This window comes from Dermacentor silvarum, chromosome 3 (genome assembly GCF_013339745.2).
Source record: "Dermacentor silvarum isolate Dsil-2018 chromosome 3, BIME_Dsil_1.4, whole genome shotgun sequence".
NCBI lineage: Eukaryota > Metazoa > Arthropoda > Arachnida > Ixodida > Ixodidae > Dermacentor > Dermacentor silvarum.
In genome coordinates, this window is record NC_051156.1 from 209,971,088 (window position 1) to 209,999,074 (window position 27,987).

The 27,987-nt window shown below is 48.7% G+C and overlaps 1 protein-coding gene across 1 annotated transcript in view; it reads right to left on the reverse strand.

Moving 5' to 3' along the window:
• Positions 1 to 257: 257 nt before the first annotated feature.
• The window catches only part of LOC119446596 (sodium/hydrogen exchanger 3-like), a 411,172-nt gene continuing 383,442 nt past the window's right edge, over positions 258 to 27,987 (reverse strand). Inside the window, 9 exon segments of the mRNA XM_049664238.1 lie at positions 258 to 2,208; positions 12,110 to 12,573; positions 13,322 to 13,488; positions 18,132 to 18,161; positions 21,039 to 21,068; positions 22,783 to 22,946; positions 25,471 to 25,488; positions 25,713 to 25,781; positions 26,423 to 26,523. Coding sequence (XP_049520195.1) covers positions 1,971 to 2,208; positions 12,110 to 12,573; positions 13,322 to 13,488; positions 18,132 to 18,161; positions 21,039 to 21,068; positions 22,783 to 22,946; positions 25,471 to 25,488; positions 25,713 to 25,781; positions 26,423 to 26,523 — 1,281 coding nt within the window. The 3' untranslated portion in view covers positions 258 to 1,970.

Here is a 27,987-nt window from a genome sequence, read left to right on the forward strand (position 1 = left end):
TTGCTGTGGCCGAATTAGAATGCAGTCCGAATTATCGGACGGTGTACTGTAAGGCATCAAAAAATTAGGTTGCCGTTATAATTATGTCTATGGCAGGAGTGGTAGTGCTGCAATTATATCTAAACAATTGAGCATCTCCTGAATACAAATTGTTGACTGTATTTGTTAGTTTGCTGTTGCACTAAAGCAGATGCTGCCTCTTACAGCATGCCTCATTCAACATGTCTTTTAACTGCACAGTAGAGAAGCAAGAGACATTTGTGAGTGTTTATATAGAAAACTTTAATGATTTTATATACATAACAAACCAACACTTAAAATTGAAAAGTGACAAGCACGTGGAGGCATGCACACACACAGACACACACCACTGATCCGATTTCACCTGGGTTAATGTTGACTTGGAATGTTGTGCAGTCTATGCATGTGTGTGTAAGTGTGTGTGCATTGGGGTTTTAACCACAATTTACTGTAGGCATGTAGGAGGGTGGCAAACACCAACACAGACTTGCCTGGGAACCTAGAAACGCACGTGAACAGAAACACTGGGCTCCTGGGGTATTGCTGATAGCGTCCATTATGTATATAGATAACCTCTTCTTCTTCTGTGTTGGACCACAGTTTGCTCCCAAATGCCTATGTGTATAGTCTAGTTGCGATAAATACGCTCTTTCCTACGTTTGCAAAAAATTTTACCTTAGCCTATAGAGATCTCTGCTAGCTCCTATGAAAAAGTTTGATTGAACTACAGCAGATGACGACGCGCTCTGTGCGCAATTTCAGTTCGGGTTCAAACAATGCGCCAGACCTCGCGCTGGTTTCAGGATGAAGTTTAACAAGGCATATTGTCGCACGCATAGTGGTCCTAAGTCCTCCAGACCAGAAGCCTGGCTTCTGTTTGCACTCTCTCACCTCGAGGAGGGGTTTTGCTAAAGTTTGTAACAAACTGAAGTGGGGACTGCACCCCTCGACATTCGAGGGGAGCAGTCGTAAAACTACATGACAGCTCTGTGCTCTGGGGCAGAGCCAAGTTCCCACTTCAAAGATGCAGTTAGCTGGAAGCCAAAAAGAATTGCTCGAGCATGTTCGATAACGGCAGGTGCAAAGCTGCTATGTCCTCCATTTCTTGCTTCGACACCTAGACACCGTCCTTCCCTTTCATCAGCTACATGGCAACCGGAACCTCACAAAAATTTCCTTCCTTAAACCCATTGCAGTGCTTATTCGTTGTTTTATGCTTGGGTGCAATTTTTAACTTTGTGTAATGGGGATGATGCAGTGCAGCACCTAATTACCTCTAGTGCATCTCGCTTCTGCATACTTTGTGACAAAGAGTTCTTTACAGGGAAGAAGACACGAGGACACTGCAGATGAGGGAAATGAAAACAGTCAATGATGTGCGTACAGCTCTGATGAGACCTAGCAATTCCTGATAAAAATAAAAAATACTGCCTCGTAACAGAAAAAAAAAGAGCAGCAACACAAGCATGACACATCGGAAAACACTGGATGAGCCCTGCAATCCGTTACCTGTGACCTCATGCAGCCTGCTCTTGCCTGAGGACATTCACCTGATCAGCTCTTTGCTAGCATAATGTTGATGGCCTTCCCAGCATCGTCTACTTAAAACATGAGAATCCAGCTTTAATGCAGTTGGCAGAATTCAGTGTCGCCACAGTACCGAAAGCATAGCCATATGGAGGGACTCCAGCTAATGCAGGTGAAGCCATTGCTCACTCGCTGTTGCACCTTATACGTCGGACAAAACTGGCCTGGCTAGTTCACTGGGCCTAACCCATTCAATTTCTTCAGGAGCACATGCCACCTTCAGACCAAAAGGAAGGCTCGAGCAAACGTTCCACTGGAGCCTGAGAAACGGTCTCTGCCTGTGCGAAATGGTAGGCCACTTCTGCAATAACCAGAAGATTGCCTAGGTCTGCGCCAGCACGTCAGGATCAAGGCAACGTACACTAGAAGGACGTCTCCTTAGTCTTTTCTTCAGGCGACTTGCCATCCTCGCTAGCGGACACCGGTTCAGCTCCAGGTTCGTGCACATCAGATGGCTGCTGCCCCAAGGACAGCTGCAAGGACTGACTGCCCTCGCGAGAATGCGCCTGCGTGGAGCTCGACTCGCTCTTGGCGTGTTCGGCATTGTCGTCCGACACGTCTTCCGTCACTGCGCTCTGGCGCTCCAGCTTCAGGCTTGACCTGAGAGTAGTGGGGTGGGGGTGGGTGACAAAAACAAAAGCAAGGACGTCGAGCATAAAGTTGTGCATAAAATGGCAAACAAATTGGCAGTTTTCGCTCGAGGGCGAAGCGTTGAAAGCAGTAGCAAGGTTTAGTGTTGTGGTGGAGCTCCTCGCAGAAGAGGAAAGCCTGCTGACTGCACCATAATGGTCCAACAGGCGGCCGACACCCTGACCATCGGTCAGCAGCGTAGGTAAGGGGGGGGCGGGAGTACAGAAAGATGACACAGATGAGAAGGAAGACAGTGCTTGGAGCTGGCATCTCTGTAGCCCTCGAGCTCTCACACGGTTTTCTAACAATACGCGGAGGCGACATGGCGCGACACAGCACGTGAGACAACTACTGCTGCGCACCAGGAACGGCGCCCTGGCAGATACCGAGCACGCCAGAAGGCTGGCGCGATGAACGCCGACAGCGGCGCTGCAGGCATCGCCAGTGCTTTAAGTCAGTGGCCCCCCCACCACTCCATATTAGAGCGCAGCTCTTTAGGCGCTCGTTCCTGGGGCGAGCGTCGGCGTTCCCAGCGGCGACTTTACAATTGCTAGTAGGTACAGCGGGGGCGTGGCACTGCGGGTCCCGTTACTTCCGCTTGGAGGGACCGCCAGTAGTTTGTGCGCAGGCGCGAGTACAAGCGGGTGCGAGAGAGAAAATCTGGGGGCTTTTGCTCCTTAAATTCTGACTTGCCTAGGTACTACGGCGGAGAACTTTCTTTGGTCCTTTTGTACAACTGTGGCTGCTGTTAAGGGATCGATGCTATTCCTAAATAAACGCATCACTGTTTTGATGATCCAAATATCTCACTATCAGGGAGGGAGCAGTCTACCTGACTGGAGCAGTATATTTTTATTTGGGGTGTTGCTACGCTGCGCTCCGCAACACCACAACGACCGCCGCTTCGCGTCGGAGCCCGGCACCGCGGCTTCCGCCGCGGCACCGGGGCACAAACGTGAGCAGTATCCGCTTGCGCAGACAGAGCCAGCCACCTACAGGGTGCTAAATGTGTTTCAACACGTAAAAGTGCTTTCGTTGACGCGAATCTCCTGAAAGGTGCAGTATGCATTGATAACGAATACATGAACACGGAGTGCTTTGGAACTAAAGTTATATCCGATTCGTCGTCAATCTCACAGGTTCAATGATCCCCTCGCGACTATCGCATGATTTCCTATGTTACCGTTGGAACAAAAAACGCAACAAACTCACCAGAAACTTCGTAGGAGCACAAGAGCAAAATTTGTGCACGGCGCCATCAACGCAAACGCACATGCCGGCTAGCCTAGGGACAATCGCATACAAAACGAGCAAAGGAAGTTCTCCGCCGTAGTACCTAGCAAAGTCAGATATGCAAGGAGCAAAAGCCCTCAGATTTTCTCTCTCGCGCCCGCTTGTACTCGCGCTTGCGCACTAACTACTGGCGGTCCCTCCAAAGACCGTCTTGTTCAAAAGCCTGTATACATGCCACACCACCACTACTGCACGGCTTTTCGCCGCTAGAACAAACGCTAGAATAATAAAGCGCGGGTGGCATGGTGACCGCCAGACATTCAGCGCGCCGTGTAAAAATCAGGCAAGTTTGCACTCGGTTGCGCAACGCTTAGGCACAGCGAAGCTTACTGGCTGCTACTGCTAGGTATGAACTTGGTCGCTGCTAGGTCTTAACTTGGTTTAACTTAACTACGCATGTAAGAAGGTATTCTAGAGCGATCATTTTTGGAGGTACCTTCCCTTTCGCGACATTTCGCGTGACTAGCGCAGGACGCGTGGGCTCCAACGAGCGACAGCGCCCCTGGCATGCCACAAACGCAGGCCGGCTAACCAAGGTTGGCACAGTGCCAAGAACGCTGTTGCTTGTCGATGCCGAACGCGTTGGAGGCTAGCCGCTCGATATCAATCGGCCAGCTTCGCTGTGTTATTCGCTCCGTTATTGTTTTGCATCTTTTAATATTTAAGTCTGAGAAGAGTTAAGATAAAAGGCATGCGCTGTCGGTGTTTCGTTTCATGACATTTCTTTGTGGGCTGCCATTCTCAAAATTCTGAGGAATATTTTTGTCAAGAATGTAAGACCTGGTGTGAGCAACTTTGGTGATCGAACGGTGTGGCAATATAACCCGCATATAACGCATGTCATATAGAATGGCATGGCATATAGCATACACATACCTAAATATATACGGTACCTCACGGCGACGACGACGGCAAAAATTCGCTTGGAGTGTCCTTATAATTTATCGCAATAACCAGCGGTTTCACTCGAAATTCGAAACATTGGCATCGATAACTGGGCCAAGATAAAGCAACGATTCTATTCGAATGCTGTTCCTTTTCGCGTTTCGTCAGGGGTCCGAGCGTTGCTGCGCTCACGTAATCGCCGGGATCGGCCGATCGTGAAGGTGCGTGATAAGAAATTAAAAGAATAGAATCGAGCGAAATGAATCATTGCATTATGACGGCCCTCATGCAGTGCCACGCATGGTATGAATTGCGGTAAATGGTGACCGGCGAACAGTTTGCGCTTTACTGCATGGACGCGGCCACTTAATTGCGACTGTAAATGCAGAGAACGAGTCGATCTGTCGTCGGACCGTCTCGACCCAGACTCAACGGCGCCCGCGTGCAACACGTGCGCACGAACACGATCGTGCACGGTTTTCGCCCACATGTTTATCGACATGCGGGCGTCAAACACCGCGTTGCTGGCGGCTGGCGTGAATCACAAGCGGCACAATGGCGCGATAGCTGATGCGGGGCGCGGCGTTGGGTGTCGACGCGACGGCTGTGGGAAATGGAAAAACAAAACGCCTAGCGCCCGCACAGCGAGGCAGGAAGGGACTCGGCTTCCGGTGAGCACCTGACTCGATAAACAAAGGCTTACGCTTTCAATCGTGCTCCTGCACCCTCTAGTGCCCTTGCTGCTATGCATCTTTCGCAGCTGAGTATGTACAAATGCGGCGTGCAGTTGCTAGGGCGCTTTCCGATCCCAGGCCGCCGGGAATCGTATATGGGACCTCGTTCTCAGCAGTGCAACGCCACAGCCACAGAGCCTCCATGCATGGAGGCTTGAATCTCATTGATTATATATATATATATATATATATATATATATATATATATATATATATATACAGGGTGTTTCAGCGAACACTTTCAAAATTACCTGTGGCAGACAGCCCAATTCTAGTTAATGAGCCGGTCCACTCGAAGCGGCGGACATTACTTGCGCAATAAATTGAAATGCATAATCTACTAATTATTAAAAATTCACTAATTAAGTTTTTAACTAATAACCTGATGGGCCATATTGTAATCTACAAGTTGTAGCCATGGATTTCGCAAGACGGATCCACTTGGAACGAATTCTCGGGATGACACCAGTTTTGGGATATTAATTCCCGAACTTTGCGGATAAATGCATTGGCCTTCCAGTTAATTTTGTGCTTCAATGCATAAAGCGACGTTTTGTTAAGAAACTAACTGGAACGCCAATGCATTTCTTGGCAAATTTCGGGAATTAATATCTCGAAAGCGGTGTCATCCCGGGAATTCGTTCCAAGTGGGATCCGCCTTGCGAACTCCACGGCTACAACTTGTAGATTACAATATGGGCCATCAGGTAATTAGTTAAAAACTTAATTAGTGAATTTTTATTAATTTAATTAGTTGATTATGCATTTCAATTTTTTGCTCAAGTAATGTCCGCCGCTTCGAGTAGACCAGCTCATTAACTAGAATTGGCTATCTGCCATAGGCAACCTTAAATAAACTTTGAAAGTGTTCGCTGAAACACCCTGTATATATATAATGCCTCTGGTCGTTATCAAAATCATTCCACTGCCGTCACTCAGGTGGGGGGGGGGGGGGGGGCAGGGGGGGTTTGAACCGCATAGAGCACATACCCCTTTTTCTCAAACATTTCTGCGTACTCGTAAAATGGCTTTGTCTTTCAGTTCTCGCGTAGCAGATTTATCTTTTTCAAGCGAAGCTTGTATTGCCTCACAAGTGTCGGCGTTGGTGTCACGCTAAAACCCAATCGAAAACCTGTCAAAAACTCGCGTCTCGTTCACGTGGTATATACCAAATTTGGCATGGAAGGCTACGAATTAATGTATGACTAACGTGACTGATGGGTCATGACATCAATAACATCACATGCTCGTCAGTTACGTCACGATTAACGACAATAAAATCGCGTGTGGCGCATACTCGCATTGGATATGCGAGTATGAGCCAGGGATATGTGGGCATGAGCCAGGGACAAAAAAGAAGAGAGAAGGAAAGAAAGAAAACCCAGATGCTCCCGGAGTGGAGCACGTGCCGGGAAAGCTGCGCCGGCGCCGGATCACGTGACGCGCGCGACCGATGAGGGTCGTTTGGTGCGTCGCGGGGAGGGAAAGCAAATGAAAGGGGGTTGGCGCGCGCTCCGCCGGGCTTCAGATCAGTTTCGGCACCCGGATGGGAAGGCCCCGCGCACGTGGTGCGTTCCGCCGAGGAGCAGGCTGCGTTTGAGCAACGGCACCGCGAACTCGCTCGGTTGCCACAAGCTTCGCTTACCCCCATTTTCTTGACAGGGGAAGGGCTATGAATTTTTTTCGTATATTCAAATAACAACCCAAAGCTGCCATGTCTGCAGCTTGTGTGTAAGTCGTACTTTACGCATATTCTGACGCAATTTACTTTTAAACATTAATTTAGTTCAATAAGGAACTTGCGCTTGGCGGACGGCCTAGAAGAATGAGGATGTATGCTGCACTTCCACGCACGTACGTCGCTTGTGGTGGTGGTGCTTGTGTAACGTCGTCTAACGTCCGCACCAGCTTCGCTGTACATCCAGTTTCACAGGGTGGAATGTATGCGGATATTTTTTTTTCGTGAATAAAGATAAAAAATAATAATAAAGCTGCCGCGTGCCGCGGTGCGTCTGGCTTCCACGTGAAATCCTGGCCTCGAATACGCTGCCGTGCATTTCTGCCGCAACCTACTTGAGAATGAATTATTTGTTCTTTGGTTCAGTATGCATCGTACTTAAAAAGGTGGAAAGTAAGGTGGAAAGTAAGGTGGAAGACAGAGGCTCAGGAAGACATTTAATTTTTTCAATTGACTTTCAGTTCGACCACATACTTTCACTCTAAAAACCAACTCGTCCCGCCTCCAACAACACGTTTTATTGACCCTAAAAAAGTTTACACCCTTTGGGGCTTATTTCTTCCCCAAACAAAAAGTGTAATCTATTTTGCATGCCTTTCCTATTTTAGCGCTTCGCGCCCGGCAATTCCAGGTCCCGAACGGCATGCGCGTTATCAGCGTGACATATAGCATTCTTCACAGGAAAGTAGTGAGCCCTGCGTTTTCACGAAAGGAAACGCAAGCAAGAGAGACAGCGATTTCAGTTTGAGGACAAAATACGCCCTACGGAGCGTAAACGTTTTTTTTAGATCCTTGAGGGTGTGGTTCACATAAGGGTTGCTTGTGTTTACTCCCTACACCGTAGCAGGTGCCTGACAGTGTGGTATAGTATACAATTGCTGACTTTCGTAATTGGTAAGGTTGGGAGCGAGAGGTATCAGTGTTGTATATCCTCCATTCTGGAGCTAAAGTACCCCCGCGCTGGGGGCCGCCAACGATGTGGCGAGGAGGACTCCCCCACCTAAAGCGGCACTGCTGAGGTCGCTGTGGCAGAAGCGCCGCGGACACTTGAAACCCCTCAAACCAACGTTACTAGATTACCTAACGGTGCCTCAAACTGCGTGCAAATTACTGGCGGGACGCGTTCTACGAACAGCGACAGGCGGTGCGGTGGTGCCCTTCAGGTTTGGAGCGGGTTGCTTGCATGTGCGGGGTGCAAGGAAGCCTGTTTGGCACAGTGTATATTGTGACTTTCCCGTACCTTCTAGTCAAAATAAATGAGTCTTCTTGATGCGCTCGAAGTGAACGGACGTCTGTCATTTTCCCATAAGTTCTCCGTCTTTATTCCACAACAATCAGCGCGCGCACTCCATACAACTACTGCCTTAAAAGAGGGGATCTCACCGACCATTTCTTTTACTCTTGTCCCTGAGCTCACTGAACCTTTCTTTTACTCTCTTACCATATATTTAAATGGCGGCTCGAGGCCTCTTTGGCGAAGTGGGTAAGTGGAAGAAAGATCGGGCCAACTATAGAAGCTTCACATGCGAAGCTCTAGTTACAACTACTATTCCTGCAGCTTTGTCACGATTGCCTCAATAGTATATGCAACTAATCTATAACCAAAATTGACCCAAAGTGAAATTTCGTTGCAGTTGGCCTTTCAATGGCCTGTGGCTGGACCATGAAATCGAAGGACATCATTGCCGTAGGCTGGTGACGTCGTTCAAGCATGTTCGATCGAGCACTAGTCGTTCACGTTCGGCCACTGCAATGTACTTAGTCCTTCGCATTTTTTTTTGTTTTTTTTTTTTTTTGTTTGCGCAGACTTCTGCTGCCGGCACTCGACCTCACTTCCTAAAGCATGCGGGTAGAAACACGGGCGCCCTTATCTAAAGAGTGTTGGAAAATTTACGCGAGTGAAAGTGAGCGGCACGTACCATGCGCTTACAAAGGTGAGTGGGACATGATGTTCACGGAAAACATTAAAATCAACTTTGTCTTCCCTCTAATCGCCAGTAAGACCAGAAGGGGTGGAAAAGATGGAAACTTGCCCGCTGCAGCACAGATACGGTCTTTCGTGGCGGTTGGCGAAGACCGTGTTAAAGATACCAACAATTCCCAATCACTCGGCTCGTCGGGGGGTGTCTCCTGCGGACAGCCGCACGCACGCGAAACGAAGGGTACTCATCGGCGCCGTAATGCTTGGCCGGCTCCCCAACCGGGAGGTAAAAGTCGTTGAGCCACCGTGGTCTCCCTTTCATCGGGGAAACCGGTCTCGCACGACCACTTTTCAAGACAAAGCAACGCCGCGACAAAGAAAGAAGGGCCGAGAGGAACCCACGCAAAAAGAACCTCCACGGTCAGAAGCAATCGACGCTCAAAGAAGAAACATCGCCGGATAGCTATTCCTGCAGGCAAAGTTGTAATTATGTAAATAAACTTGTCGTATAAAGAAACCTCAGCGTCATCGAAACGGTTATGATCATCGACAACAGACCCAAAGCAGGTGGACTGGACGCAAGCGCGAGTCCGCACAGCAGACTTTGGCGCCTGGACAAGATGGTTTTCTAAATGTGTTTACACGCAGCAGCATTCCGCCGCGAGCGCTAAACATGTCAGAGCATTCGTCCGTGCCGGAATGTTGCCATTACTACTAAAGCGACGTCGTAAATAGAGCATTTTTACCGGTCCAGACACAGCCGCAGGACGACATCTTTACGACGTCTGCAAAGGGTTACATGCAATTCAGCATACAGGCATGTCTTATTCTGTTCTACTGATTTGCTGCCTGGATGACTTATGGCAAAGCACTACCCAGGGTGCTTTGTAGACTGAAATACGACCGCTCCGTAGCACGAACTATAGCACGACACTGGCACGGTATACGCTGCAGTAAGCCCTGCTGCAAGGAAAGCGCGGTTTAATTTTAAGCTTGGAATCGGTGTTTTCCCCTTTTCTTCCCCACTTCGTGGTCCCGCCGCAGGGAACGGCTGTAAAGGAAAAGTGCGACTGCCGGTCTATTGTTGAGGTGCCTTGCTTACATTTGGCGGCGTGCGCCTACCGCAGTGCACGGCGCACAGAAGGCAGGCGCGCGGCTCACGATACTACGCGCCAAGGAGAACGGGCATCAGATCGGGCAACCGGTGCCACGGTTACGACTTTACCGCGACGGTTCCGAAGCTCCTGGTAACCAGATGCGCCCCCAGACGGGACTTGCTCCGTGCATAAGCGGGGCGCGTGTCGAGGCGCGAGCGATTCCAGAGCACGGGGCTATGGTAACGGGATTGCGCCCATTAGCGAACAAAGCCGTCCCCAAGAGACGTGACAATTGGCGCCGTGCCACGACCGTGTTCCGGGCGGTCGTTTTTGACGGCAAAAGAGAAACGAGTTTGTGCCTGCCTCTGGCTCCAACGCGGGCGGGCAAAGCGTCTGATGAGCACAGAGCGCATGTACGCCGTAGTCACCATTCACTGCACGCGCCGCGGCTGTCTTGACCGCCGTGGGAGAGCAGACGGTTTCGGCACCGAGCGAATGTGGGTCCGAGGGCGCCTCAGAGAGGCTCCTTTTTAGGGAGCTCCACAAAGGGAGCCTATACAGTAACTCTAGGTGGCCAGCGCTTGCTACGGTGCCGAGTAAGCGACGAATGTCTTGTTTATGTACGAGGTAGGTAATCGGTGTCATAGCTTTTCCTTCAACCTACCACCCCATTTGACGAATTTTGTTTTGCTAAATTGTTAGCGTTTTATTGCGCCCGCTGGGTTTGGGCTATGTTACTTTAGGCTGTGTGGGTATGCCTTTTCGCGGAACGAACGAATGGATACGAGTTTGTGGCCCTCTCCACCGTTGTGTTTTTAAATGTTTTGTCCACACTTTGAACTGTGTTAAACGAAAGCGGCCGTCGACGACGTACAACGTGTGATGGCCGGTGGACCACACACTACGATCCTCGTACAAATTTGATGATTGGTGTACCAACCATCCATTCACAAAACCCGACAATGGTGATTGCAATGAAAATACATAGGGCATCGAGGGTAGAGCACTGCACGGGCCGATTTTTTCAGCCCGGGCCCGGTCCGGGCCCGTTTTTACGTTGGGCGGCCTGCCCGAACCCGATCAAAACGTTTATGGCGAGACCCGGGCCCGGCCCGGGCCCGGAAATAATCTACGTTACCCGCCCGGCCCGGCCCACCACCCCTTTACCTTAGGCCCAAGCCCGGCCCGAGCCCGACTCGAAACCGGCCCGAACCCGGCCCGAGACCGAAAAATAATGTTTTTCAGAGTTGAGACGCCCGAGAATAACTCGCTGCACGTTACATGCACACCACCAGAAAGCCCGAGCCCTGCCTGGGCCCGCGTTAGAAAACCCGAGCCCGGCCCGGGCCCGGGTCAAAAAGCACACGCCGTGCTCGAGCTCGGCCCGAGCCCGTAAAAAAACTGTTCTACCCGGCCGGGCTTTCGGGTAAGCCCGAGCCCGTGCAGTGCTCTAATCGAGGGATAGAAAACGTGGCCACGCTACCCCCGACAAATCGTTCTGGACCAGGCTTCCGGTGCTATAGGTACCGTCGGCTCTGCCGAGATAGGGCTGCCATATGTGATCCAGTTCCACCTTGAATCTATATATGTTACTCCTGCTTGTAAAAAAGTCCTTGTAAATACAAGTTGTCCTTGCTTAAGCTTCATCTGCGTCTGCTTCCTTCGTCCCTATCCTTAGCGGCAGTATACTAAACTACCATATAGTCCCCACTTGCGTAGACCGTCTCTGGCGGTGAGTCTCGGACGTCCAAGCTGGAAGGTAATACCCATTTCCTCGCGATAGAAGCAGAAAAACCTAATTTCACTCTGCACTTTCAGTATGGAGCGCCTTCAAGCAATATGCGCCAGGCTCGTTCTACACGAGCATTGTGCTATCACGGGATGAGTACAGGCCAGTTCCGTGCCAGTCACATGCTCCCGATGAACGAGTCTGGCTGGCACGTTTCGTAAGACGTGTGCACCGCCTCGGTTCTGAGAGCACAGGAAATGCTGTGGAACTCGTTGAGCACAAGCACTAGCTGCACTGTACGAAACGAATGACGATATACCGCCACGTTGCACTGTTGTGACGGGTATACCAATAAGAAGTGGAGGAGGTTCAGCGAATTGAGCTTGAGGTGACCCTGCTTCCAACGTCGCGGATCTGAGCTCGGCACTTGTTCTATAAAGCATACGTTAATGGTTGTTCCTATATAGCTCTCACCTGAGCGAGCGTCCGTCCACGGAGCCTGCCTTATTGCGGCGCATCAGGGAGTGTCGCCGGTGGGCCAGGCTGAGCCAGGTGTAGGCGCTCTTCTGGAGCGTGGTGGAGGCGCGGCGGAACTGTGCCGCGCTCAGGGGTCGCCCGTCGGCCAGCTGCTCGACGCCTGCCGACAACGCGGCGGCGGCGGCGACTGTGGCCGCCACGGAAGCGGCGTCCCCTCCTCCTCCTCCGACGGGAGTCGTGGCCCCTCCCGGCCCCACCGTCACGGGACTCAGCACCGTGGTGCCCGGAGACGGCGGCGCCAGGTTGCCGCGGCTGCCCTCGACGCTCATCTCGGCCGAGCTCATCTCGCTCGCCATGGTGGCCAGCGTGAGCCGGTGCGCGCGCCGGCGGCGAGCCCGCAAGTGGGCCTCCAGCTCCTGGTGCTCGTCGCCCACCAGGTTCGGGTTGTAGCGCTGGTGGTACTGCGCAACAACAGGCAGGACCGAAGTCGCGATTCTGAGCGAGTGGCCGCAGCATCGAACTAAAGCGGTGCACGGTGACTGAAACCGCCGGGTGACGTTTGCGGTATCAATGACCGTGCGCCAAGCAGCGTCAGTTGCTGTCAGTTGCGCACATAAGTGTGTATACATATATAGTCAATTCGGCATCCGGAGTGATCCACAGTAGTATAACAAGGGATGTCATTGGAGCCAACGTTTCATCAAGGGGGACTTGTCTTTATCAGTGTAGGACAATTGCTCGTGTACAAACCCAGGCTCCAGCCGTTCAATCAATGTGGACCACTTCAAGTCTCCAGCTTGTCTCCACCTCGTGTCTTGCTAGGCGTAATAGGAACATAGACGGCGCAATACACTGCGGTGTTAGACCGCAGTACTACTATGTTAGACAGCGGTGTTCTAGCTCTTTCTCATTATTATTAAACGTTCAAGCCGGAACTCGAAGAGCTTTTGGAGCTATTGTATACGTGTACTTCCACTGATTCCTGCTGCTCGCGAACGACCCAGAGCCGTTAGTGGATAGCGGTATCACACAGATTAGTCTTACACAACCCACAAAGACCCTGCACTCCAGCTAAGCTCGGCGAGGGCAACACAGGTCATTTTCGGCGCTTCTGTCTTAGATGTTCCGTGTCAGGCTAATTGCAAACGTTTACACAGCCTCTGGAAAGATTTAGTACACCGTCTATCTACAAAAAGGTGAAACAAATACCTTGTGGTAGGGGTTTTCGTTGAGTGCCTTCACCAGGAGCTTGGTTGGGTCCTCGGCTTCGACCGAGTCCTGGTGGAAGGACCTCGAGAACATTGCCCCGACCGTGTGCCTGCGCTTCTCCGCCGACCCGCCCTCGGCGCTCTGCGACGCGGCGCGAACCTGATCCGCTGGAAGTGAGAGAGCCACCGGAGGCATGCGTTGCCCGATGAGTGCGCGCGGTGGTACGAACATCGCAGCGGTCGGAGGCAAATAAAGTGCGGTGGGCTGTAACGCATCGGCGGCGAGTAAATGCGGTGCAGATACTTAGTGCGCGGAGTGGTACGAAGGACACCGCTGTTATCTCTAGGCGCTCTGTTGGCGCTAAAGAGTCGGCAAATAACGGTGGCCTGTATTCGTACTTCTCTCTTGTTTGCTGCATGATTTATTGTAACGCGTGTTCAAGTTCATCAGCACCGTGTTCTAATTTAGGTCCGCTGCAGGACGAATCGACTGCACATTTGTTAACCTCATCTCTCGATCTAATCGTCTGCTGTTCTCGACAATACGCATTTTCCTTCATCTGGAATGCCCGTTCTGCTACTCCAATAAACAACTGGTTATGTGTTCCAAGCAACACACGACCTGGCCTAAATTCCTCTCAATCTCAACTATAGAACATCAGTTCCGCTCCAAAGGCGGCGGCTCAGCGGCTATGGTGTAGCGCTGCTGAGATTGAGGTCGTCCTTTCGATCCCAGTGGCCGCATTTCGATGGGGGCGAAACGCAAAAAAAAAAAAAAAAAAAGTACGTATACTTCTATTTAGGTGCACGTTAAAGAACCTCCCCGGTGGTCAAAATTTATCCACAGTCCTGCCATATAAGGCGTCTCTCATAGCCCAGTGTTGGTTTGGCACGTTGAACTCCACGAATCAATAAATCAACCAACATCAGTTACTCGCGCTTTCTCTCTAAGCCACACTATATACCTTCTTCCTACGTCACACCCATCACCCTTCCTTCCATCGCTGCTTGCACAGTCTTTATCTTCCCTGGAAGCCACGCAGTTTCGGCGGTCGCAAGCTATATAACGAGCCACAAAGTGCTCCAAGAGAGTGAAATCAACGAAAATCCTGCGCTTCTTAAAACAACGCATGTATACGCGTCCCCGTGAATCCATGTCACGGCTCCCGCACGAGAGATTGCACAGCATCATCTGGCGTCAGGACTTCAGCATCTCACGAGCACGGTTATCAAATGGCGCTCTCTGTGCACGACACGCGCGTCCACTCATACTTTTTTTCCCCCTTCCGCCACCGATACTTATTTACCGGCGTTGTCGCAGATTTGAAGTGTCTTGAGCTCCAGCATCCTCCAGGTCAAAGGGGCGCCACGCTGCGTCGACGGTCGCGACTTCTCTTAACGCTATTATAAGTGGCCTTCGAGGGTGAAGACGGTCAAGGCTATATCAGCAAGTTGCGTCCTTTCCTACAGGCGTACAGGTAGAGTGCTAATAGTACGGACGTGGAGAAAGGATGACAAGGCCAGTCGTGTCTTGCGTCCTGCCCTACACACAGGCCTTTAACCTTGTTTTGCGGCGCGTTCCAAATTTCGCTAGCCGGTATCTCTCAAGCCACCAGAAAGTCGGCGGCGAAAGTTTATCTCAGCTTATCTCAGTTTATCGTGGGACCGACATGAACGCTAGTACGTCGGAGCTGTTTTGTTGCTAGCAGCGCCACTTGGTTAGTAGGAGAGAGAGAGAGAGAGTGGCCTGAACGGGCACGCCTCCGTCGTCAGCGCCAGGCGTCACAGACGACGTCAGATACGAGAAAGCGAACTAATGAACAAGATAGCCAGTAAACAAAAGCGGGTCACTGACGTTCGGGTGGACGATAGGGCGAGCGTATACACGTAGCAGTATGCACTCCACGAAATCAGCAAGCGTGGAATGCACGTGTGCGTGTTGCTCTTAATTAAAGGCGTTTACGACGCGTGCAACGCGCTCCTGAGCAGCAAGGGTTCTAAAAACAAACACGTCTCTCGGCATTATTTCTCGAACGACTCCTCCAAACTGAGACGGACAGCGGATCACAAGATGGAAGGCAAATACCTGGCCGCAGATGCGTCACAGCCAGTACTGCAACTATGGTCCTCATTAAAAAGTTTTTTTATTATTCTATTCTTAATGCGAAAATATACGGCCCGATTACTGCGACGAGCTATAGGCTGCGAGATATGCAGCAATGAGCACTTACTATCTTAGGTTATGGTTATTATAATCACAATGTGACTAACAGGCTAATGAACAGTGCACCGAAATGACATTGACGCTCACGAACTGTCATTACATAGCAGTGCAGCTATTATGTGCGCATTAATAAAGCTCGCCAAACAAAATTTTAGTAGCCTAGTTTCACCGTTGTAAACATCATGATACGGTAATTATATCATTCCGGAATAAGGCACGCATTCAAGCCTCGTACGGCCTTACACGCATTTGGTTCAGCACAATATATGTTCGTTAATAAATATAAGGGAAAAAAGTTTCATTTCCAGCATATGACTGGAATTCAAAGAAATCACGTGACACGCACGTACACATACAGTGACACACTTCACAACTCACAAATTCGCGAAGTTCCAGTGTGACACACCATTCTTTTGTAAGCAACACGTAGCAGCATATGTACCTCAATAAAACAAACGACTAGCGAAAAGAAAATAAAAGAAAATGGGCAAGGCACCATCGAGCAGCCAACATTCCAAGACAAAGAACCATGCTTGAAAACAAGGAAAGCGTGCATCTGGTGCACAATCAAGGGCATACGGGCAACGGGCTTCATTTCACCCAGAATTCGATTCGCATGGTGCCTCTCCAGCGCTCACAGCAATTGCTAGGAAAAAAAGCGCGCGTCCCTCGCGCCCTTTCAATCGCACATACAGCGTCCGGAGCGCGGCGACGATTTCATCGCCGTTGACGTCATACGGAACCTCACGGCGACGACGACGACGGCAGAAATCCGCTTTGTAGTGCCCATATAATTGCTATCGCAATAATAATGTGCGTTGCGGAGCACTGCCCTTGCCTCTAACGGCCGCACGAAAAAGAATGCAAACATGCCGTTCAAATGTTGCTTGTCCCTTATATCGTTTCAAGGTAAAGATCTCCGGTGACTACATACACGCGTAACTTCAACTCGAGCGCTTTTAGTCCAAAGTAAGCGAGCTTAGGTCAAACTAAGCACGGCCCCTGCAAATATACCATACAGGTTCGAGTGTACGTGCGGAGAGCTATTGCTAAGCCGTGTGGCACGACAACACTAGCAGCTTGAAACCTCTGAATGTGATTGGAGGCGAGTTGGAAACTGATGTCACCGATCACTCACAAGATGAACATTTTGGATGACTTGCGGGAACACTTGCCCTCACATGACGGCCATGTGTAAAACACGTATCCTGTTCGGAGAAGGTTCCGTATAGCTCTTCAAGTCATAGGTGATGACTACGTCCTAAATATCCTAATCAAACGGCGTCTCGTCAAACTCTTGTTTGAACGCATTGGTCTCTCGGAGAATGTAAACTTAATAAAATCGTAGGTTTGCTTCCCGAGTTCCTTTCCTATAAACGCAACTGACCCTTTCGAACAGCGCGTGAAGAGGCAAAATGCGTTCGAACCATTCCGCGAGCAGGACTTTTCACAGTGCGACATTTAGGCAAACACACAAGAACAATAAAACACAACCCGTAGTTTCATTGTGAGCCGACGAAGAACAAAGTATACACTTCGGGAGAGTTGACCTTAAGCGCTCTTTGCCGATTCACAATTTCTTCTCCGGTCGCACGCGCTATGAAGTGGCGCTTACTGGACACGCGGGAGGAGATAAACTGTGAATGAATGTTACTTTGCTCAAAGTATTTCCTTTCTCGTGAAGAGGAACACTGTACACATTGTGTCCACGGCGTAAACTGAACAATGCCACCGTCGGCCGCCCGGAGCGATATATTTCAGTGCGAAGGGTTTAGAAACCTGATTGTTTCGAACAAAGCATATCGGTATGGAACTGAGTCAAAGGTCAAATGTTTCAGCCTGTCCTGAATACAAGAATGCCGTAGATGCAGACGTTAGCAGCTGTGCTTGGTGGCGTCATCACGGGGCGCTGAATTTAAACAGCGTGCAATGAACTATTATTGGCAGTGCAGCCTTCAAGCAGGTGCTGTTTTCCTGCTGTTGCAAAAGTGTCGGCGGAAACATTATTCTGTTTTTGTTTTGTTTTTTCCCTTCGACGATAAGAGTAACGCAACACCTAACGCGTTGCGGTTGCTAAAAGCGACGCCGGATGTCGCTGCTGTTGCCGTTCACACCTCCGATGTTCTGGTATTCCGTAAGCGGCAGTGCAACTTCCTGACTAGTAAAGCAATGAACGGGGCTAGTTGGCGGACATTCATGATTGTATTGCGCTTAGTATTACACTGACGCAAGAACTAAAGAACGAACATGAAAGAACAAGAAGTGGACGTACTTGCGCCACGTACGTCCACTCTTTGTTCCTTTGTGTTCGTTCTTTAGTTATTCCGTCAGCGTAATACTAAGCGCAATACAATCATAAACTTCTTGAACAATTAACGCACTTATGGCGAATGGCTGGAGCGGATTTGCGCCGTCAAGATCCCCCGCAGCACTCGTATATTTGTTCTTCGTCCGCGATAAATCGACATGCACGCACATCACCAGTGTGCCGTGCTGCGGGTATCCCATGCAGTCAGGCGTGAGCGACAACGACCGGCGCGACATGAGTGCACAGCGACACCAAACAGGGCTTCGCCGCGTGTCTTACCGTCGTTGCAACTTTTTGTCAGCCGGGGGACTTTCCGGTGGGCAAGAGAAGATCACATGGTTATTGACACGCCGGGAATTAGAAGGAAGAGAGAATACAAAGGTGCAGACCCTCACGGTGAGCCACTACGAAAGAAGTACTCCGCTTTCTGCTCTTCCAACGGCCTACAAAGGCAGTCCTTGAATGTTGCGCACTTTCCTGAGTGCAACAACCTTGATTGCCAAATGAAACGAGTTAAAATAGCCAAATGGATGGCTACTGGTGTGCATTGCTGCAACATATATTCTTTTTTTTTCTTTTTTTTGGACAGAGGCCTGTTGTGAGAACTGTCCACTCAACGCTTCACCATTCGAGCGTAGGGCTCTGCATCCAACGTGGCTAAGTTGAGACCAACACTCAAGGACTGCGGGACTTACTAAAGAAAAGATTATGAAGTAGTACTTCCCTTTGGCTGAATCATTCATTGCTGACTAACCTGACGGCCTCCTTCGTCTATATCAGTCACCGTTTATGTCTTGAACGACCTTACCACCAAAACACTGTACTATGTCACCCTTCAAACACATTGTACTGCTCCTTTTGTAAACCCTCCTATCGTACTGCAAAAAACCGTCATTGTTTTACTGATCTGTTGAAATTGGCAGAAGGTGCGAAAAAAAAAAAGAAACTGCTGACAAACGTTTTGAAGAAACTTGCGTATAAGTTCTGTGCAATCTCGGAAAATTACAGTATGGTTTACTCTTAGACGGAACGCCTGAACGACAATGAAGCGGACATGACAGCAACAGTTCCTGAAGCACGCTTAAAGAAAAGTTAAGTTACATAATATAAATCGCCAAGAAGACGGCTGTACAATTATACATGCAATTATAATCTGCAGGCGTCCATGTACGTTATATCTCGTATATGAGCGATTGCGGACGTCTAAGCGGATGTTTCCTTTAACAGTGAACGCGACTATCCACCCTTTGCTCTGAGGCTGTCGAGATGTTATTTTTCTTTGTTCGGCTCAGCACCTACGATCGTTTTCAGGTCGCGGCACATCACATTTTGATATCGAGATCGCTTAGAAGTCTTAAGCGCCTCACGTGACAATTTCTCAAGAAGAATGTGCTTCGTCCTGATCTGGTCTCAACTGAAACTCGTCAGTGTTGTGAGCACGAACGTAAGAGCTAGAGCACAATGCACGATTCAGCCTAGAGAGCTAAAAGTAAATAAATAAAGGAAAGTAGTGCAACTTCAGCATCCAAGCAGATAAATAGAAATCAGAATACTATTTAAAAAGGAAAGGAAACAACCACCGCTCGATACTTATGCAAGCTTAAAACAACAGAGAGAAAAACAAGAAAAAAAAAAGCGGAAACACTTCCCAAACGCAGTGCAGCTCGCGGTAGTGCCACTACGCAAACAAAACTCAGGGGAGCAGGAACATGGAGCTAACCTAGGTAGCTCGCCGCATATAACTAATCCCAGAAACAAGCAGCACTCTACGGAACTAAAGGACAATTAAATACAGTACAGGCTAGCTTTTGGCAAAGGGTTCTACGGTATAGGGGAGAACGTCGACTGTACGGCTAATTCAAGACGAAATAAATACGTAACAGAAAAAAAGGGAGGAGAATGCGATGTTGTCGTTTAATTCATCTGCACACACCAAACGATGCTATGTGAAAGTTAATCCGTGGGAAACGTAAGTCGGCAAAGTACTTTCAGTGGAATTACCTTGCTACCACGGATAATAGAATAGCGAAGAAGCGTTTCACTAACTTTTGGGTGCTCTTTTTCTTTTGCATAATCCATCCGCAACCTCTTTGGGCACGACCTATCTGTTGTGGCCACACCGCAGGATAAACGACAGGCGAAAACAAACCGAAGGTAATCCTTTGTGAGTCTATTGCTACGTACACGTAAGCTCCCGGCTTAGTAAAACATGCACGTGTTAGGCACAAGCGGGAGTCACTGTTCCGAATACAGGGTGCTGTGCTGCAGGCTCCTCGTGTTAATTTTGGTTAAAGGAAAAATCAGTATAAAGATTAGTTGTGTTACGTAACGCAGACACAGGGCGGGCACACTACTCGGAAACTACCTGGGACATGTAGGCGTCTGGGCTCTTTTGAAATGTATTCAACCTGTTCCTTCGATATAAGAGGGTCACTAAATGAATGCAGACATCCAATTTTATAGACCTGTAGGTCGCTCTTTCGGACGTCGATTCGTGTTTGTTCGGCGGCTGAAAGGTGACACGCTTGCGCCGAAATTGGAGACTATTCCTTTTTCTGAATGTTGTGCGCAAACAGCGGCGTCGATGATATTTGTTTGACGTCATAGATTTTCGTGCTATTTTTTTTCTTCTCTCGCATGTCTGCGCCTTTTTAGCTGTGCAGGAAAGGTATGCAAAACTTGCCAAGTCAGGTTTTTGGTCGTTGACAAACGTGATCTAATTCTTTTTTTTCCTTCTTTATTGGGAGTTAGTTATCTAGCTTAGGCAAGGTGTCGTCGCAATCTGTGACGTCACAGTGAAAAGATGCAGGGATATCAACATGATGTCGCTATCTGTCGTTCCCTTTCACGTCGTGTCCGGGCAGCCCGAAATGTGTCACCCAAGAAGCTTTCTGCTCTACATTTTAAAACACAATTTGTTTTCCTAGTGGAAGAATGGAAAGTAAAAAAAAAAAAAGAACGTTTCTCCGTGTAGAAATTCACATTTCTGGCCCCAAGCCAACAGCGACTAACTATTCTAATACTGTATTTGAAACAAAAATTGACAGAATTATCGCCTTTCCGTGGCCACTATACATCAAAAGTGCGAGTGTGTGCCCGCCCACGTACGCTGAACACTTTCACAGAACAGTTTTGCAATGTGAATGCACTGTTATTTTTTCGAGTTCAGTTCTTCTAGAAGCTTACCGAATCGTGAGAACCGCACGCGCCTGGGGGCTGTGGTGGGAAAGGAACAAGAAAAGGAAAAAAAGACAATGTCAAAGAAACAGCACTCTCGACATCCCAGGCGAATGCCCACCTAGTTTCACCTTTTACTCCCAAAGACGTTTTTCGCGTACTTCGTATTCGACGCAAAAAAAAAAAAAATTCTTTTTACGCAAGTTCTGGCGTTATATTTAGCTTCCAATCGAAAAGAATTCGAGTAAATGACATGGACCGAAGGTTATCGCGAGAAAAGAAAAGATAGATTTCTCCCTTTCAAGTATAGACTTCTAATCCCTACCTCTTTAAGACGTCTGTTTCAAAACGTCCTCGCTTCGTATCCTCCAAGTACATAAAAAAAGAGAGAGCGAGAGAAAAAAAAAAGCGACGCTGCACACATAATGGAAGCTACGCCAGCGAAAGTAAGAGGCGAATGGCGCAAGCACAGAACCAAGGGCATAAGGCATGGAAACAGCACGCCTCTCACAACGACTCCTGTCGCTTAAGAGCTCTCCGTATTCCCGGTAGATATCGCGTAACGATGATCCCGAACGAGTTCAGGACTGTAGAAGAATAAACTGAGATCGTTTTATATCGTTTTTTTTTGCTTCCTTTAGAAAGCACGCAATTGCTTCAGAAACATCCATACGCCGTGCGAGGCCGCCCTTTCAACAATGTTGAGTGTAACACTGTCGAACTCCATGTATCTTTATACACGTGTCCGTGAAGGAATGCGGATATTCCACGCAACGGGTAATCTTTTTTTAAAATTTATTTTGCGATTTAGGTGCTGGCGCATTGAAACATGAGGTACATAATTCCTCTGTTTCTTATGATTAAGAAAGCTTCTCGGTCAGAGTCATGCAGAGGCCAATCCATTTCACGGTTACGTGCTATGTTTTAGTGACTCAACATCAATATGTACTTCCTCGCATACTTCATCAAAATCCAATCCCTCGCTGTCGGCAGGAAATAGATATTTATACACTTTTTCCACACGTATTGGCTTCTTACTCCTCTTGCGCGCTCACAGTCTAATTTTCTACAGGAGCTCTGCTTTACAATTTGCTCATTCCGTTCTGACATTTTTTTCCTTCCCCCAGCCTCGAAAGAGCTCCAATATTCCATCACTGACGGTACTACCCACATGACCTTGTAAGGAGCTACATACCCGCCTACGAGCGCATGTTCTGTTTACAGGAGCGTGGATAGTCTCATCGTAGGCTACCAAAAAAGAAAAAAAGAAAAAAAATGTTGTACTCAACAGCGGCAGCCACAAGAAATACATTTTCAACGTCACAGTATCTAGTTCAAGTTTAGTGAAGACTACGCTGGAACACCAACCGGGAAAAGGCTTCACGTGATTACCTCTACGGCATACGTATTTCGACGAAGCGAACGCGCCGACGCCGGGCGACGCTGCGCTGGAAATACGCGAGAACTGCGCGCTCCTTGTGGTTGCCGCTCTAGCACAGGAGCCGAATGCCAGCATTCCTCGCGCGTTATTTTGCGCTATATCCGCTGTTTTATACTTCCCCACAGCCTTCTCGTTCACTGCGTCCGTTGCAGCACAACTCCGTGGCGTGGACAGAAGCCTCCTGTCTAACTACAGGTGCAGGGAGCAGTCTATAGCAAGCAGCACAATCCAGTAGCGGCTACAGCTATGCGCACTTGCGCTCTACAACTACCCTACGGCGCCCGGAGGTTTCGGAGGCGCCGACCGGCGCACCTATCTGGTTCTGTCCTGGGGCGATGGAGGGCTTGCGGTCCGTGTTGGCGTGGAAGAGCAAGCCGCGGTCTTCGTCTTCGGCGTTCTCCTCCTCCTCTTCGGCCGCGGTTTCCTCTTCTGTGCGGTCCATGGGGAGGGCATCCAGCATGCCTTCGTCGAAAGACCTGTCGGAAGAAGGCAGCTCACATTGGACCGCCGGAAGAGCGCCCTGTATAGGCGCATACGCGGAGAGAATGTTCAAAACAACATGGCAGGGTGTTCGCACGAACCCGACAGAAGCTTGTGTATAGGGTCGGCGTTCCAAGCCTGTCGGGCTCGTGTGAACACTACCGGGTCCTACTACGAGAGTGTGTCGGGTCGGCCTGAGTCAACCCGCTCTGCTCGCACAGGGCAAGCACGATACATTCGGCAAGGTGCAGGTTAAACGCGGCGAGAATGCGTGAGCAGTGCGCAGTAAAAAACCAAGTGCGCGAAGCTATTGGAGTTTCTCAATGGAAGAGCTAGCAAATGCTTGTGGCCGAACAGGAAAGCGGCCGACAGAACACCTGTGCAAGAAAAAAAAAAGAGAGTGGATTACCTATGTACGAATAAACCGAACTTACGCTCGCCCCGCCTACCTCTGTGTCTTGTGTAAGCGTCTACAGTCGAACCCGGAAGTGTAGAGCCCACATATAACGAATTATTGTGTATAACGAACAGCAGTAAAACCCCCTTGAACATTTTTGTATAATTTTTTATTTTTATAGCGAATTACCTATATATCGAACTTTTTTGGGATCCCCTTCAGATTCGATATATCCGGGTTCGACTATATTCGATATTTTTTCAAGGTTGGGTCCTCTATTGCTCCGTTCGCATGCACTGCTTTCTCAAATCGAAGATATCTGCCGCTGAGATCTCGGCACTCGTAGATATCGCAGATATCGCCACTGATATCTCGGACCTTACTTACATGTACAGGAACACAAGGCGCACGAGAGACAAGTTCCGAAAACGCGGTCGGGTCGGTCTGCGCCATTCCAGATTTTGAGCCGACCCCCATTTGCCTAGGTTCATGCAAACATAGCTTAACACTCTCGGTTTTGTCGAAAAGTCCTGGATAAGCAAGCTTCGCACAGTGGTTTTGTCTTACCGTCGGATTCCTATTGGTACAGAATGAACTCAATCTTAAGCGATTAGGAGCACGATGTCTGCTCACTTAAATGCAGATGTAGATTCTTGTGTACCGTTCCTCCTTGCGTTGATCCTATTCACTGTTTAACCCCTTTTACTTTTAAAGCGCATAAATACGAATTGTTAGCAGGACGATCTGGATAAAGTTTCCAGTCGAAAGTGCACTTCGCGCGGCGGCTCATAAGCAAGCAACAGCACACTGTGTGCATTAAGTAGAACGTAGGGATGGAACACGTTTTTGCGTGCCTCAACATTTCATGCTGCTGCTTCGCACACTCAATTAAGGACGCTACGGCAAGGCTACAAATTTCCACTCCACGCGCAATTTTCATGCGATGGCGTGACTGTCATGGGTATAAGTGCACAAAAAGAAACCAGCCAACGACCTGTAAACAAAAAAGGAGGCCGCTGACCAATATAAGCCAACTATAGCCAACCACGTATTTGGGCTAGGCTAAGCACTAACAAGTCATCCCCAGCATTTTCCTGGAATTTATTGACTAATGATCAATTATCGATTAGCTATTCATTGGCTATCGATTGGCTATCGCAAGGTATTGGCCACGTATTTGGGCTAGACTAAGCACTACCAAGTCAGCCCGAGCATTTTCCAGAATTTATTGATTATTGATCGAATTATCGATTAGCTATTGATTGGATATCGGAGGTTTTGCGCCGTGCACTCGACGGACCCCCCTCGAGCTTAAACACCTTCGCTAGTTCACAGGGGTATGTGCCATTGCGCTTGGACACTTTCTGCACTACCGCCAGGATCGACCCACATTTTCTGTTCGCGCGTTACGGACTGACGGTCGGCTTAATCAGCTCCGCTGTTAAAACAAATACGTAAGCTGCCTTCCTTTGAACGACGGCATGTGTACATTAAACGCTCCTACACCCAATCAACGCTTCGCTAAAACTCTCTCATGGGTTGTCGAAGTGCGGAGCCAAGCAGTCAACTGAGGCGGTGCAAGATACAATGCTGGTGAAGCGAGAACTGGCGTACACACTAAACATTTTAACACCCTTGTGGGTGTACAAGGGGTGCTTGTTTACCGGTGTTGCGAGAACTTGCGTACACAATAAGCACTTTAACACCCTTACAGGTGTATAAAGGGTGCTTGTTTGCCCCATGGGTAACACCCTCATCCTTACGCGGTAAGATCCAATCTTTGGGAGAAATAATTTTTTTTTTCATTTCTTTTTTTTTTCATCACAGGTGTAGTTATAGCTCGCTGTCGTGTAGAACAAAATTTCTATAGCCTTAAAGGTAAGGGTGCAAACCGTGGGACAAAGCAGCACGTTTATGGGTGTAACACATTTTTCAAAGCGTAGACATGAGCAGAGGAGGCGAGTCAAAAAGAAGCTGTGCGATTGCAACGCTATATTTGAAGCGCGATCTGCACAGCATCGAGTACAGCCGAGAGTGCCTGTGAAGCGCTTCTTATGGGCAGCTTGCGAGGGTGCTTTTGTGAACGAGGCAAGTGGTCGTTCTGCTAGAGGAGGGGTACTCACCTTCCCATATCTGAGCAACTAGGGGAACAGACAAACAAGAAAGAATGCCGTTAATAAACATTCGTCCACCTGTCTAGAAACGATATTTCTCTGAGATAAAGTTTTAAGCATTAATGATAAGAAAACAAGTACACAATCTAAGATGAAAAGACCGGTAACCGGAATAATCAAAACAACATCATGTAATGCACGTGCCAAGGCAAGACTAGAAGAAACGTCAAGCAATGTCATGAACAACTCACTGTTGTATATTCAGAGGTATATTCTCCTCCAGAGCTGCCGCTGGACCGTACAGGTGTGCGTAGTGGTCCCTGCAACAATGCATGTGCCATGAAACTGGCGAGCCGTTTATGATAAACCAGTTGGCTGCCTTTCAAAAAGCGAGCACTTAATCGGACTGTAATGTAGTGTATCATCCAAAATACCAGCAGTGAAATCAAGACGACAGATCGGACAGAAACGTTAATGATTTAAGAAGTCAACTATCGCTCAAATGAAGATGTCAATTCGTGTTGTTTTGCTATTTCAATACATCTGCCCTTCTTTTAAAGCATTTCTTTCCCCCCTCTTCTTCCCTTGCGGAGTAACATTTACGTGAACACATCTACGCCGGCGAACCTCCTTGCTTAAAAGCAAGGAGGTTTGCCGGCGTAAATGTATTCTATCTCTCTCTTTCTGTTAGCGAGCATAAGAAAAGCTTTAGAAACTTTTTTTTCCGGGCGAACCGGAGCGATCAAAATACGCCGTACATTTGTTTAATAAACGTTTATCTTAACTGACATACTTTCGTCTCAAACACGGATGTCAAAAGGAGTCACGAATTCCATCAGGTGCATGACAACTTTCCTTTGTACGAAACTTACTCTACCTGGCGGATTTCTCCGAAACCCAGTTGTGTGCAAGAACTCCGAAAGTGTCTTTAGCGACTAAGGAAGGTCGTAAGGAAACCTACGCAAGGACCACCTTGGTGTACACCCTCGTGAGGCTGTCCTGCGCCGACTTGTGCTGTAGCAATGGCTTGAGGTACTTCTCGTCGATCTGCTCCATGAATTGCTGGGGTTCGAAAAAAAAATAATAAACGCACACACATACACACACACACACAAAAAGGGGTTAAAAGCGATGCCTATGTACGATGAGAGAGCGCCATGAAAATCCGACAAAAGATTTCGTTAAGAGAACATACAAACATGACACGGTTATCTAAACGGATAACCGGTGAATGCAAAGTTCCGCGGAAGCGCAGTCGAGGCAGCAGAAAAATCTAGTGGTGTGACAAGATAGAGGTAATTGGACATCGCTGGAAGAAGCGTTCGCCCGGCAGTGGACGTAAAACACGACGAAGGAGAAAAAAAAAACAAAAAAAAAAACATCAGTCATGCATAGGAGCCACGTTGTATATAGACCGAGGTGAGGTTGGGTTAAACGAGCACTCTCCAGATTCGGCTACATTTCTTGATCCATCACACAATGCACAGGGTACGACGACAATCACGTCTCACACATATGTGTCCCTACCAGTAATTACCTGTGTATACTCCAATGCGGAGAGATCACAAACTAAAAACATAGCCTCAGAGATCGGGAGGCGCGCGCTGTCACGGAGGCCATGCTCAAAAAGAAATGTCGCCTGCATTCCCCGGTGACGGCGCCGCGATACCTAGCTCACTGCGGGTGACGTCAAAAGCGCGATGCCGTGACATCATAATTTGGGGGCGCTGCCATTGGTCACAAGAATACTTGCGGATGCTGCAGCGACACCGGTGAACGGACTTCGCGAAAAGGGGTGTTGCGGTAATGTGGTCTCGGTGGTGTACAGAAGAAACAAGAACAAAGGAGCAACGCTGTAACGAAGAACTTAAATCATAGGGTTTAAGGTCTAGAAGCAGCACAGTGTTACGAGGGACGATGTAGTGGAGGGCTCCGGATTAATTTCGACCCCAACCAAAACTTTTTCAAACTCCAAACCAGGCTTGAATCTTTCCGCGGACAGGCAGACGCTTGTCGCCGCGGGTGGATGTGATCAGCGGCGAGAAATACGAGCGGGGTTGGCGCTGTAGGTTACGAGTTCTATTGCCGATTACGCACGCGACCCTGGTAGTAACCCTTGCCTTAAAAATTATCATGTCAATGTTTCATGGAAGCGCTTTAGGATCACGAGACAACGTTTTTACGTTATTCATTCATACAGCGGATTGTGTAACGCACACACGGACACACGTCACGGAGCGCCCTAGCGCTACCTTTGACCGTTTTTCTTAAATTGAAGAACACGGTTATTTATATAGGCAATTTCTGTTTCAAGCACCACCATGTAGCGAATGAAAAGAAAGAAAGAAAGAAAGAAAGAAAGAAAGAAAGAAAGAAAGAAAGAAAGAAAACCAACAAACAAACAAAGACGGCTAAAAAAACAACCACGTTTTACTTATCTTAACTCTTGGGGCATCTAAGACAACCTACAAGAACTCCTTACGGAGTCTCTAGTGGGGCACAACTTTCCCGAACCAAGATGCACAA